General features: G+C 39.5%; 1 protein-coding gene across 10 annotated transcripts in view; it reads right to left on the reverse strand.

The window, feature by feature from the left end:
* The window catches only part of slmapa (sarcolemma associated protein a), a 35,035-nt gene extending 21,771 nt beyond the window's left edge, over positions 1-13,264 (reverse strand). For 9 of the 10 annotated variants that reach the window (XM_079682459.1, XM_079682461.1, XM_079682467.1 and 6 more), the window contains exon 1: positions 13,195-13,264. In XM_079682459.1, coding sequence (XP_079538585.1) covers positions 13,195-13,217 — 23 coding nt within the window. In that variant the 5' untranslated portion in view covers positions 13,218-13,264. Of the gene's footprint in view, positions 1-1,160; positions 1,434-13,194 lie in introns of those variants that run through there. The other variant, XM_079682464.1, reaches the window with a different exon arrangement.
* Between the last annotated feature and the right edge of the window lie 1,056 nt (positions 13,265-14,320).

The following is a 14,320-nucleotide window of genomic DNA, read 5'->3' on the forward strand; positions in this document are numbered from 1 at the left end:
AATAAAGACACGGCAACTAAAGTTTCCCTTGTAACGTGTTTATATGGATTTATTAAACAGACCTGCAAGTCACAACCATAGGAAACAACACAACCTGGCCGAGAGGGCTTTTAGGGAGGGATGAAAGCGCACGCGCGGGCAGGATGTATATTTTTCGAATACGTTGTTTTTATAATCGTTGCTACTAGCCAAAATCGAGATTAAAATACGATTAATTGCACAGCCCTACTATCAGAGTGCTTTGCATGCAGTCCAGCAGAGACTGATGGTGGAAAACACTGGCAGTAGTTTTCTGTGCCCAGCTCAAATATTTCTACGACTCAAACCTGTCGTGGAGAACATTGTGATGTGATAGCTGCCTTAAAGAACAGTGTGACCTGTCCTGTATATTTGGCATGGGGTGAAATATGTATATACAGTGTCAACAAACTGTACCAAAAGCTGACAAACGTCCTAGCACTTTTCACCCGAACAGCTTCTCAATCAATCATAAACCTTTTGAGTATTAATAACTACTGAAGTGTTGTTTCACCAAAAAAACATGTGAATGCAAGAAAAGGTACATTTTAAAATATTTACACATTTGTTTTTTCCTCTCTTGGAAAAAGTATAATTAAAGTGTTGATTTTCATTTGATACCCCTCCTTAAATTGACATCATGAAATGATAACTTAAATTATGAAAAGCAACACATTTGCTTTTGGAAAGGATCCCTTTTTATTGTTTATTAAATCACTTAATAATCCTGAAGGACCTCTGTACTTGTGTGTCACAAGATGTGTACACACTCTGGCCTGCTTTAAAAGCAAGAACTAGTGCATGTAACAAACAAAAGATACAAATAAAAGATGCTTCAAGCTCAGTTTAATCTCATGTTTTCCTCTGCAGTCCGCATGAATCGCAAACCCAAAGGTTCTTTGAGAATACCACACAAAACCAACTGTGTTGCAAGTTTTCTAACAAATGTCAACCACTGAAGACTTCCAGCTTCATTTTCTCACAGCATGTTGATCTCTCGGTGCCAGAACACATAAGAGTTAAGAGTTTAGGCACCACATATTGTCGTACACAAATCTAAAAGAAGCTTGATGAACAATACAGAGCCTGGACCGTATGAGTCTAAAAGTCCTGGTTCAGATTGTGGACCACAGAAACGTTACCTGTCAGGTCTGCTTCCTGTGCATCAGGTGATGATTTGTCACAGGACAAAGTTCACTGTTCCTCTATCTCAGCCTGACTCAGCTTGTGAGAAAATAGATTCTCCTTTCTTACTTCATTTTCTCTCTTTGTTTTAGACCGAGAATATTCCTCTATACTCTTCCACGGCGTGATTCAATCCCATAACAAACTTTGTTTCTTTCTACTCTTTGCTGCTCCTCCTCTTCCTCGGAGCCAAACAGCTGATTTTCCTTCTTTAACTTGTGCAACTTACTATCGCTCCACCCCTCCTGCTACTCACTGTGAGGAAACGCCCGTTTCTGCCATGCAATGGTTTTTTATGGTCTGTGGGAGGGTAAAGGTGCGCTGGATAACTAACCTGGCTCCGCATGAGGTGTCAGGGTTATCATTTGTATCATCAATTTCCAAAATAGCATTCTAAAGCTCCACAAATGTTGTGATTATGAAACATCCTCTCCAACCACTTGACACACACTCTCACAAAAGGCTGTGACTGTGTGTGTGTGTGTGTGTGTGTGTGTGTGTGTGTGTGTGTGTGTGTGTGTGTGTGTGTGTGTGTGTGTGTGTGTGTGTGTGTGTGTTTTAAGGAATTTTGGCAGGTGATTACTGATAAGGGAAACAAAAGCAAGCCTCAAACACTTTCTATTGATAGTTTTACTATCTATATTTCAGTCATATCAGTCATATTTTACCTGGTTGAACTATATTTCATCAGATAAAAGAAGGAATTGTGCGTTTCCTGACCAGAAACTAGAACTGTGAAGCATTAAATACAGCAGAGTTAGAGCTTTGATTTACAACATGCTCTGACTTGTGAATTGGATCTTTGAATATATATAATGTAACACACGTGACAACACACTGAATCACACAGAGGAGGAAAGCAGATTCTTGTCAAACTTCTCTGGCCACGCCCCCATTAGTGACATCACAACAGGTGTTTTACATTAATGCAACACAGAATAACATGGGTTTGTTGAAAACATCATTTTGTTTTACGTTTCCATGAGTCACTGTTTTTTCTATGAAAGAATTTATTTGGAGCCTTTAATAGATACAGAGGTGAAAGGGGGAGATATACGGGAAGACATTTCCTTACATTTTCTGCACGTTCTGGAATCGGCCGCATACTTGGCAGCGAACAGTGCATATAACAAGTCAGACACTCTTTAATAGGGATGGGTATCGTTAAGGTTTTGACTGTACTACTACTTTTATCGATACCGCTTATCGGTCCGGTCTTTTAACGGTACTCTTATCGGTTCTTTTGGAGAAAAAAATAAGGTATACGAACTAAACAAATTGTTAACAAAACTAACATTGCTTTTTATTTAAATTAAATACATAATATTTCACATCAAAAGAAACAACAATGTTTTTAACAAATCGTATTAAATAATCTGATGACAGAATTGTAAACAGAATAGCTGAAACTTTAACAAAATAAATAGCTCAGTAACCTCTAATCATTAACCTATGTTTGTATCATTGAGTTAACTCCGTGTGTTGCTGCTAGCATACATAACACCTGACGTGGAAACATTACTCGTGGACGGGGCTACAGAGCTACTAGAAAGACAGTCGAACCCGGTGCACTTCTCCGTCTGAATGTGGTGCACTTTTGCAAGATGCTTAGACAAATTGCTCGTGCACCCTTAAATGCTAAACTCTTATAGCACTTTTGTTAACGAGTAGGGATGTAACGATATACCGAATATCGCGGTAAATAAACTTCTCAATACCGTCGTGAGACTGACAACATCTACCGCGATTTAAAAAAAATTTTTTTTTTTTTTTTAAATATTTTTTTTTTTAAACACTTTTTTAAAAAAAACAAATCTTTATTTAACCAGGTGGTCCCATTGAGATCATCGATCTCTTTTTCAAGAGAGACCTGTCAAACATGGCAGCAAGTAGGTTACAACATGAAAATAAAACAACAGATAACACAAAAGGACATTGTATTTACAGGGCTACATTTACACACCTAGAGACATTGACAAGTACCAACCATATATTTATATCTCGCCATGTCAATAAGCCTGGCGTTAGACTTTTTCGCTGTCCGTCATTTTGACAGACAGGATTGTAAAATATCCGTCATAATCCCTTATTACCCGTCGGGTCTGAAAAGTTCACGATAGAGCATGCTCGTGAACTGTCAACAGGGGGGGGGGGGGGGGGGGGGGCGGTATTATGCCGTGTGTGCATGCACCTCGCGGGACGCGCACAGCGTAAAGCAAAACCTCCCAGACATGTATTGATCTGTACGGCAAAGTACGGTTTGGAAACTATATCATTTCCTTTTAGAGGGCATCAGGGCCGGCCCTAGACTTTTGGGGGCCCTAAGCGAGCTTTGGCTTGGGGGCCCCCCTCACTCTAGCGTGTTCTCACTACAACACGGAACCAACTTTTGTCTTATGATGTTAGCATAAACACACATATTGTATAAATAAGCATGTAAACACCGTGGACCTAACCTCCTCTAGGGGGGTCCTCACCTCCTCTAGGGGGGTCCGGGGGCATGTTCCCCCGGGAAGATTTTTTTTTAAATATTGAAGTTAAAAGCATGAATCTGGTGCACTTCGAGAGAAAAATTAAGAGATCTATGGATACATCTCTCAACACCCATATGAAACAGAACTGTAAACAGATTTTTCTTTATGGATATCTTACAAATCACTTAAAGGTGACCTATCATGCAAAATGCACTTTTGTACATGTTTTATTCATGAATATGTGTCCCCGGTGTTCCAGGGAACTCACCAAGTGTCAGAAAACACAACCCTCTCTATTTTCCTCCATACCCAAATCTCTTAAAAAGGGACTGCAATGGATCTGATACAGACTGATCCAGATTTGAACACTTCTATGACGTCACAGAAGTGGCGCTACGGCTATTGGGCCAACTCCACCAATCAGGAGGAGACAGCCACGGACATTGCCGTTCGAAAGCGCTGGAGACGCTGTAGTACATATGCCAGGCCTGTAGATGGTGCTGTTCTCACAGAATCAGCCCATGCAAAGACAGTGTTAAATTGAGCGAAATGAGGAATGGCTAAAATGCATGATCTGTTTGGTATTTTGAAAAATAAAAAGTATAAATATGCCTTATATAGGTATGGTCCTACACTATATTTTTCAAATATAGCATGATAGGTCCACTTTAAACTGTATTCTTGTTTTGTCATATAGTATTTCATAACTGTTTTTCCTTTATTCTCTCTGGCTGTCCATCTCATAATGTTCACATAGAAACTAGCTGTCAATAGGAATATCATTCAGAAGAATTATAATTTCTTGCAAAAATCTGTCACAAAAAGAGGTTGCACATTTAAATTCAGGTGTTGTTATGGCAACGTCAGTGGCCAAACAGCCACATTTACTGCTGCAAATACGTTCAAAGATGCTGTTGACATGTAAAGCAGTGGCAACTATGCCACCATTTCAGCTGACCTTTTCACATAACATCCATATATTTCAGTGCTAGGTTGATGCTTAGCTAAACTAACTGTGAAACACGTTAACTGACAGGACTCCGGATCAACTGTGTAGGCCTACTGTAAGGTAGCTTCTAGCTTCATGTCAAACAGTAAGTCAACATTTCCCAGAGAGCTTTCTTTGAAATCACCAGGTAACGCTAAAAAACATTACATTCAGATTGTATGACAAAGTCTGTATTTAATATACCTGGCTAGCTATAGCTACTTGCTAACGGTTTAGCTTACCCCCGCGATTCAAAGTAACGTCAACGTAGCTGTAATTTATGCTTTGCTTACATGTTCGCATAACTTGGAAGTTTACTGACATTTACATACCTTGTTTACCTGGCTCAAGTGGTGGCTCTGGGGTTGTTGTGTGAGCCACCACTTGAGAATTGTCGTATTTTTTAAGAAAATGTTTTCATATGTCCATCTTCAAAAACTCTGAGTCTGACTGACAGTTTATTTTAAACATTGTCACAGCTCACATGATAGGTACCTGTCAGCCAATAAGACAGATGTTTATTTCCATTCAACTCTCTGGTTGGTCTGGTGTCTTGCCTCTGTTGCATTCACTGAATTGGAAATTACAATACTGCCGTCCTCTCTTGTGTCATGATGAGGTTCAGGTAAAGCACGGTTAATGTATTATATTATTGACTCAATAATATAATACATGACTTTGAGAGTAGGCAATCTAGGCATATTAACACAATTAATTAAACATACTTATCACGGCGACGATGTACTGAGATTTTTGTATTTTTTAAATAAAAAAAATAAAAAAATGTATTTTTTTTTTTTTTTGCTAGGGGGCCCCTTAGTGGCTGCGGGGCCCTAAGCGGCCGCTTATGTCGCTTAATGGGTCGGGCCGGCTCTGGAGGGCATGCATAACACGGCATAACACCAGAGCCTGGCTCTGGGGAAACGTTGGCGCTGTTCCGAGTTTGTTCTAATCTGTCAAAATGAAAGACTGCTTTCAGATTTTGTTAAATAAAATATTCGGTTAACACGACCACTGGTGTCCCAGCAACATCAGTACCAAGCGAGAGAGTCTTTTCCAGAGCAGGGGATATTGTAAATGCCCAAACATCCCAGCTTATAAATACCTGGAAATGTGGACATTCTCATATTCCTAAAAACCTGTCTGATGATGCTGAGTGAGTGACTAGTGAGTTTGAGTTGAGTTACTTGAAAAACTAAAGTGAAACTTGATTTATTTTATTGCAGGGTCTGATTATTAAATGTCCTTGTTTATTTGTGAGATGCAGTGGCATAAAGAAAATGCTTACTTTGTTTGGTAGTACTACTAGGTACAAAAACACTGGTTTTCTTGTTCCAGTCTGTTACTGTCACTTTGTTTTTGACACTTTAAAATACTGCTATCCTACAAAAATGCTCTAAAAATCAGATTTATTATGTAATAAAGAAACATTTTCCGAGTAAAAAAAATTTTTATTGAAAAAAAAAATCTGAATTTTTTTATTCTTCCCTTTATTATTCAATATCGCGATAAATATCGTACCGTGGACTTGTTATCGCGATATTATCGTACCTTGAGTTTTGGGTATCGTTACATCCCTAGTAACGAGCATTGTCCACATCGAGACGGGTAAAGTTTAACCATACCTTGGAGCACGTTCTCTCCGCCATCTCCTCCGTGTGTGTGTGTTGCTGCATGTAGGGATGGGTACCGAGCCCCGGTATTAAACAGGCCCCAGGGCTGAATTATTAAAGACCGTGGTACCGTTAAGCTCCGACGTTAACGGTGTTTTTATCGGTACTGGAGACATGTAAAAAATATGTGTATTATTGCAGTTTTAGTGTTGCCAACTCCGTTTCTAATATGCAAAAAGCGTGAAAATGCGTCTTTTTAGTATTTTCGATCTTTCCAATCCAGGTTAGAGATCTCTCTCCCCCGCCTGCTTGCGAGGGGGCGGGGCAGTTTACACACACGCAGCTGCTCAGCTGCTACATGCAGCAACACACACACACGGAGGAGATGGCAGAGAGAACGCGCAATCGATAAAATTAGGTGTGGTTAAACTTTACCCGTCTCGATGTGGACAATCCTCGTTACCAAAAGAGCTATAAGAGTTTAGCATGTAAGGGTGCACGAGCAATTTGTCTAAACATTTTGCAAAAGTGCACCACATTCAGACGGAGAAGTGCACCGGGTTCGACTGTCTTTCTCGTAGCTCTGTAGCCCCATGTTAGTTTTGTTCACAATTTGTTTAGTTAGTTTACCTTATTTTTTTCTCCAAAAGAACCGATAAGAGTACCGTTAAAAGACCGGACCGATAAGCGGTATCGATAAAAGTAGTAGTACCGTTAAAACCTTAACGATACCCATCCCTAGCTGCATGTAGCAGCTGCGTGTGTGTAAACTGCCCCGCCCCCTCGCAAGCAGGCGGGGGAGAGAGATCTCTCGCCTGGATTGGAAAGATCGAAAATACTAAAAAGACGCATTTTCACGCTTTTTGCATATTAGAAACGGAGTTGGCAACACTAAAACTGCAATAATACACATATTTTTTACATGTCTCCATTACCGATAAAAATACCGTTAACGTCGGAGCTTAACGGTACCACGGTCTTTAATAATTCAGCCCCGGGCCCGTTTAATACCGGGGCTCGGTACCCATCCCTACTCTTTAATGAATACAAGTATAACATTCTCATGCTTTTTTATTTTAACGCATGAGATAGCTCAATGGTTAGATCTGCTTGCCAGGTATTTTTTACCAAACGTGTCAGAATGTTAGAATAATATTCATAATTATTAAAGATTTTCTGACGTCAAAAGTGAATTGAGTTTTTAGGTTCACACCTACAGTAATCAAAGATAACAATTAATCAGGTTCTCAAAGGCCACATATTTGGTTTAATTTTTCAATACGTTGCTGGCACACAGAGGACGACTGTATGATACAGTGCTGGCCAACCTCCAGATGGCTAATGCTAACACGCGGGGAGCAGACACATTCTTCAGCTAATAATAAATCCATCTGATTTAGCTCCACATCACTGTCTCTCCAGCTGTGCTTCATAGAGACAAAGCTGCACAGACTATTGTGGATGTGTGATGGTGGGTGCTGATACATCAGCCTATGGCGTTTATAATGAACAATTATTTTATCGCGCAGTTTTTTTTCAATTATTATTATTATTATGAAAGTCTGCTGCTCACTGGCTCTGAATACATATACAGACTAACCATGGGTCACAGGAGGGGTGGAATGTTGATCAGTATTGGCTTAGGATGGGCGTCATCGCGCGTCTCAACTGATGAGAGCATTTGGGGCGGGCCTAAGACTACTGCAGCATCACATAAGCAGAAAATAAGTTGCAGGGAATTAATCATGAAGAAACGTACCAAACTTCTTGTGACGAAGGTAACTTGAACTAGATCCTGGTGGCTGCAGGCTGTGCTCACGTGAACAGCAGCAGCAGGATTGAGGCTGTGTGTAATGTGTTCATGTTTTAATAAATGCCCACACCGGGTTATAATTTTGGACGTTCTGCCTCTGCCTCCTTGCTTGGTCTGGGCCGCTCAACGGTCAGCTTCACACTCCTACACGGACATTTTACATCTCTTCAGGCGGCGGAGCTGATAGAACCAAAGTTATTTGTAACTGCTGCAAAGTTGGATTTTCTTCTCTCTGGTCTCTGAGGGGAACTTGTTCTTCTATAACAAACTAGATCAAACGTTAATACCCTGGCAGTGGCAAATACCTTTGGTTTGATATATGATTTCATTAATTAATGTTGAAGTTGAGATTTACAAGAAATATTTTGACCGCTACTGTTAGCAGTTAAAATAACTAACTGAAACTGATAAAAAAGGACCTTGTTTGTTTAAACTGTTTGCAAACCAAATGTTATTGCCCTTTTGTTCATATAGCAGTATTTTTCTAATAGAATAGAACAATATACTACTTTTTAATTTATTATTGAATTTTGCGCATAACAAGGCGATTAATCGCAATTAATTGCAGAAAATCATGTGAATATAATTAAGTTAAACCTAATTCCAAAAATACTTTGATTCTGTGAAGAGTATATTTACTGTAATTCAGCCCAGTTACATCAGTTTTATCTGTGTCCATTTTCAGCAGCTAAATTGTTCTCATTTTGGAACTGTGATTCCTCAGTAAGTAGAGCCCAAACGTTCACACCGCAATACTTTTCCCACTTTAGTTCCGATATAGTTCCGAAATGTTGCGTTCACACAAAGAAAAAAAAATCAGGAACTAAAATTAGTTCATGAGAACCTTTTTACCCCCTTTTCCGTCCTATTTCTGATTGGCTGGGCGGATTGCAAACCACCCCCCGTAAAACTCCCAAAAAGTTTTGTGAAGCCGCCATTTTATTATCCTCGCATTAGCATTATTAGCATTAGACCAGCGCACAAACGCAGAGAGACTAACTTATGGCAACACAAAAGAAAACAAGGGAGCGGTGGAGATGAGGAGGTGTCGGCGTTCTGGCGATTTACTCTGAAGGCTTCAGTAGAAGCTGCTGGGAGTCCCAGCAGCTTGAAGAATGCCGTGAAGTTGTTTGCGGCCAGCCAGTAAACCCAAAGCAGAAGAAGAAGAAGTGACGTCAGCGGCTTCATTTGCCTAATCCTCCCTCAGGGACTTATTCCGGTGTGAACGCGTTCATGAGAACTAAAGAGTTCTCATGAACTAAGTTCTGATGAACCTTTGTGGGAAAAGTACTGCGGTGTGAACGCGCCTAATATGAAGGAGTTAAATATATCTGGCTTTAAAAAGCAGGCTAATGACTATTGAAACCGTCTCAGTTGGGATCTGTGCTTCATGTGATTGGCTTTTTTGGATGAGGTTCATAGGGAGCTCCGATCAAAGTATTAAGAACAAATGTAAGCCAATAATCTCCAGTGGCTGAGCAACCAAACCCTAGCCGATGACCTGATCAAAATGCAGCCAATAAAAAAAACTTCAGCAAAGCCAGAAATAAAAAGGAAACAAATGTACAACACAAACAGTTTCACCGTCTCTAAATAACTTTAGTGCTCTGAAATGCAGCGCCAAAGTGTATCGAGTCAATGGAGCAAAAGACTTAAAGGGAAACGCTTCTAATATTTCATGAGATTTTACATTTTTCGTTGGGCTAACTTGGCAATATTAACATTAACTGTCCTAGTGTGAGGCTTGAGTTACATTACATTACACCGCATTTAGCTGATGCTTTTATCCAAAGCGACTTACAATAAGTGCGTTCGACCAACAAAATACAAACTTGAAGAAAACAGAATCATATAAGTACATCAGGTTTCATAGAGCTAAAACATTTCAAGTGCTACTCAACTGGCTTTAGATAAGCCAGTCCTTTATTAGTATATTAGTGCTTTGTGGAGTTAATCCATGTTTTCAAGCTTTACATACATTTTTGGGTCATTATTTCTGCTGCCCGCCCCACAACTATGCTTCACTCTCACTGCTGTTGTAGCGCCAATTTCAACAAAACAAGCTTTAAAAGACCCACTGTTCACGATGTACTCGGCAGTAAACTGACAGTTATAGACCAGCTGGTGAAGCATTTGGCAGATGAAGAGACAGATATATCTCTGTTACTGCTCCTAATACTAGGATGGTTTAAATGCAGACTACAATCCACTGTGTGGTCCATAAGAGACCAAAATCAGAGCTCAAATCAAAGTAGTCATAGAGTTTCGGATACCAACTCTAGATTTGCCAAGATTCGTTTTTGTCTGTGTTCACGCAGGTCAGGATGCTCGTCTGTGTTTTCCAGACTGAAAGCCGAAGTGGGGCAGATGGCGCTGCCCACCATACCCCCGTGTCCCGGCATCTCCACACACAAACACGCGGGACTCCCAGTACAGTAGGAAGCTCATGCTGGGTCAGCTGATGGTCTGCTACAGCGCATTTAACACACTATAATTGTGATACTGTTATTTGTAACCACAATATCCTTCATTCCCCAACACTCAGCATGAATATATGTGAACATCAAATGAACACCATTAGAATTCAAATGGTTATCGCAAGTTCAACAATGAACACACACACTCCATTTCCCCTACAGCTGTTGACTAATGTCCTCGTCAACAACTAGACTGAAACTAATCACATCACTATGCAAGCAGAAATTTGGCGTGTGTGTTTGTGAAAGCAGCCAGACAGGCAATAACAGCATCATTTGCAAAAAGCAGACATATATTACAACTATTAGTAGCTGGTTAATAATTTCCAACAATAATTTTCGATAAATGACCAGAAACTTAAACGTTTTGTTACAATGTATAAGTGATCAATGTGATAGATTCATGGGTGAGTCTCAGTGTTAATTTCGTCAACGAAAACTATGACAAAAAATGTTCGTCAACGACCTTTTTTTACATGACTAAGACGAGACGATGACGAGCTAAAAATAGACTCTTGTTAACGAAAACTTTGACGAAATGTATATTTAGATTTCGTTGATGAGACGGGATTAAGGTGTTAATGGTGGACTATCGGACATTCAAAATGCAGGGTATATCCCCCCAATTGTCCGTCTTGTCTGTCAAAATGCATCTTATGTTTCTAACTTGCAATATCATTATTTCCGCTCTCTTCACTCCAGAAGAGCGATCTCCCTGTGTCTCTCTGTGTGCGACAAAGCTCGTTTTTCATTAGTGTTTTTGCGTTAGCGCGTTGACATGAGTAGAGTAGTCTGTCGCAAACAGCCGGCCAAAAGGCGTCATATTCAGTCTGAGAAATGCACAATTTTCGACTTCCTTAACTCGTAGCTCTGTTGCCCCAATTACGAGTAACGTTATCACATCAGGTGTGCAGAGGTGGGAGAAGTACTCAGATCTTGTAGTTAAGTAAAAAAAATACCATAGTGTAGGAAGAGTTCCTCAAGGAAAAGTATGATAATCAAAATAAAGTGAAAGTAGCGACAGTAAAAGTAGTCATTGTGCAGATTGTTCCATTTCAGAATAATAGATATGATATGTTTTATAATGATTGATCATTAAAGTGTTCTCAAAGCTGGTAAAGGTCTAGCTAGTTTGAATGACTTTGCATACTGCAGGGTAGCTTGTGGATTTGCTCCAGGTGGAACTAAAGTCTGATTTAACACTTGATTATATTTCACATCATTCATCCACATCTGTGAAGTAACTAAAGGTATTAAATACATGTAGTGGAGTATAAGTACACCACCATGTACCTCGGAACTGTAGTGGAGTAGAAGTGCACAGTAGCAAAACATTTAAATACTCCAGTAAAGTACCTCAACATTTTACTCAAGTACAGTACAATATTTTAACATAATTATATATATTTCATTTATTTCACATTTAAATAAAGCAATTAATTCTAGTGGTGCACGATAATTATCGGCCCGATATTTATCGGTCCGATATTAGGAATTATGACGTCATCCCGATAAACCCGATAAAAGTATTAATAGCCCCGATAATATACAATATATTTGTTGGGTAAAAAAAAAGAAAAGAATACTGCGGTGTGGGTGGATTGGGATGAGGGGGCGCTTGTTTTTCACTTGGCTCCTCCCGTTTTGCCAGTACTGTGGTATTAGTGGTTTAGGAAGAGGGGAGTTTTTCACAAATCCAGCGCTCCCTAACTCATGCCTGGCTGTGACGTAAATGGTGTGCAGCTGTGAAGCCAGGACAGTAAACAAATATGTTGTCGGTAGTATGGGACTATTTCAAAGTTTCAGAGTTAGATAGTTCGCTTGCTATTTGGATTAACAAATGCCATGCAGAAGTTCCACGAGGGAGGGAAAAAGGCAACGAGCTATAATACTTCCAACCTGATTAGTCACCTGAAACATCGCCATCGCTACGATGGTGTATTAAAAGCGTACGAAGATGCCTGCGCTGCTAAACTAGCGGCGAATCCCAAAGCCAGCCGCAAAGGCACCGGGGCTTTTACCTATCGACGAGGCTTTTGAAAAAGGCAAGAAGTTTGCCAGAGACGACCCCAGGGCTAAAACGAGGAAAAAACTACAGGTACATTTAATATATACATATATGTATATATTATATTATTATCGGTTATCGGTTTCAAAAAACCAATATCGTGCATCCCTAATTAATTCGGTTAACAATTTGTGAGTTTTTCCCTTTAAAAAAATAACAAAAAGTAAATACAAGAATACCGTTAAATTACCGGATCAATAAGCAGTATCGATAAGACTAGTAGTACCGTAGAAAACCTTAACGATACCCATCCCTAGATATTACACAAGTAAAGTGTTAAGAGAGTGAAATGTTACTTTACGAAAACACTTGATGCTGTCACCTTGATTCCAATGTCAGAAACCTGTATTTGCCAAACTGAATTGGTTTAAAGAAAGAAAACATTTTGACTAAAAGTAGACTGAAACGTTGAGTTTTCGTCGACTAAAACTAGACTAAAACTATGAAGGATAGAAATGACTAAAATGTGACTAAAATTAATAACCATTTTCGTCTAAAGACTAAGACTAAATCAAAAACAGCTGCCAAAATTAACACTAAACCAATAAGAATGCTTACTCGCTTCGTCGCCGTGCCTCCATCCCATCAGGTAGGAAGAGTTTGAGTGTTGACACGATACAGCCATGGGTGACTGGAAACACAAACAGACAACCATCATGTTAACGCCCCAACACTTCAGAACTGATTCATTAACATCACATCAGATACATTTGAAGTGTCCGTCATCACTGAATCAATCTATCAACGCATTTTATTTTTAAAATGTGGAAAAAAACAAGTAGAATCCTAAAATAGAATCGAGATATTTGAAATGGGAAAACCTGGTAAGCTATCTGAAGCTTGAGAATATAAAAGTGGCCCAAACAGTAAGCAGATAGTATTACAAATATGTTTAGTAACACATCCAGAATCTGAAAAAGTTTATTATATCGTAACATGGAGACTGTGGAGAATACTTCAGCTGCCGTACAAAAGTTTGTTGGCTTCCATTACTCCCTTTTTTCGTACTTTTACTACTTTCATAATATCAGGATTGCTATTAGGGTCAGCAGCGAACCACTTCAACACATGTATTTCGGTTTATTCACGGCATTCATTTTGTTATTCTACAGTATTGTTGTTTTATAGTTATTTGTTAATGTATACAACCCAATTTGTGTTCTTTGAAATTGAAAAGGATATTGCATTGTGTTTGTTACTTTCGTTTGCAGTTGCATATATGTGTAATTTGGCTTGGCTTCCTATTTTGTATGGACATGCTTTTATTTTTTGAAGGAGTTAGCGCTGTTGACAGGAAGTTGTTGTTGCTGCTATGGAAACAACGTGACGGAGATTAACGGAGACATATAAAGACGGAGAAAGTAAACGATTATGTTTATGTTTAAGTGTTAGCACCCCCTGAAGAGGCACAAGCTCTTACGTTGACATTGGAGTTTTCAATAAATTCAATTTGGCAGCCGCAAAAAAACGAATATCCGAATAACGAAATCTAAACCCGAATAGTACTCCAACGAACAAATATTCGGTACAGCCCTAGTATACGTCACACACCCCACACCCGCCTGCTTATCATCACTGGGAGTTATATACGGTTTGCAAAAATAGGTGTAAAATGCATGCTCCGCTTACAGAAAACGCCACTGCATAACAAATCAAGCAGTCCTGAAACTGAAAGCGAGACACG

This window comes from Notothenia rossii (assembly GCF_949606895.1).
Source record: "Notothenia rossii genome assembly, chromosome: 5".
In the NCBI taxonomy this organism is placed as follows: Eukaryota; Metazoa; Chordata; class Actinopteri; order Perciformes; family Nototheniidae; genus Notothenia; species Notothenia rossii.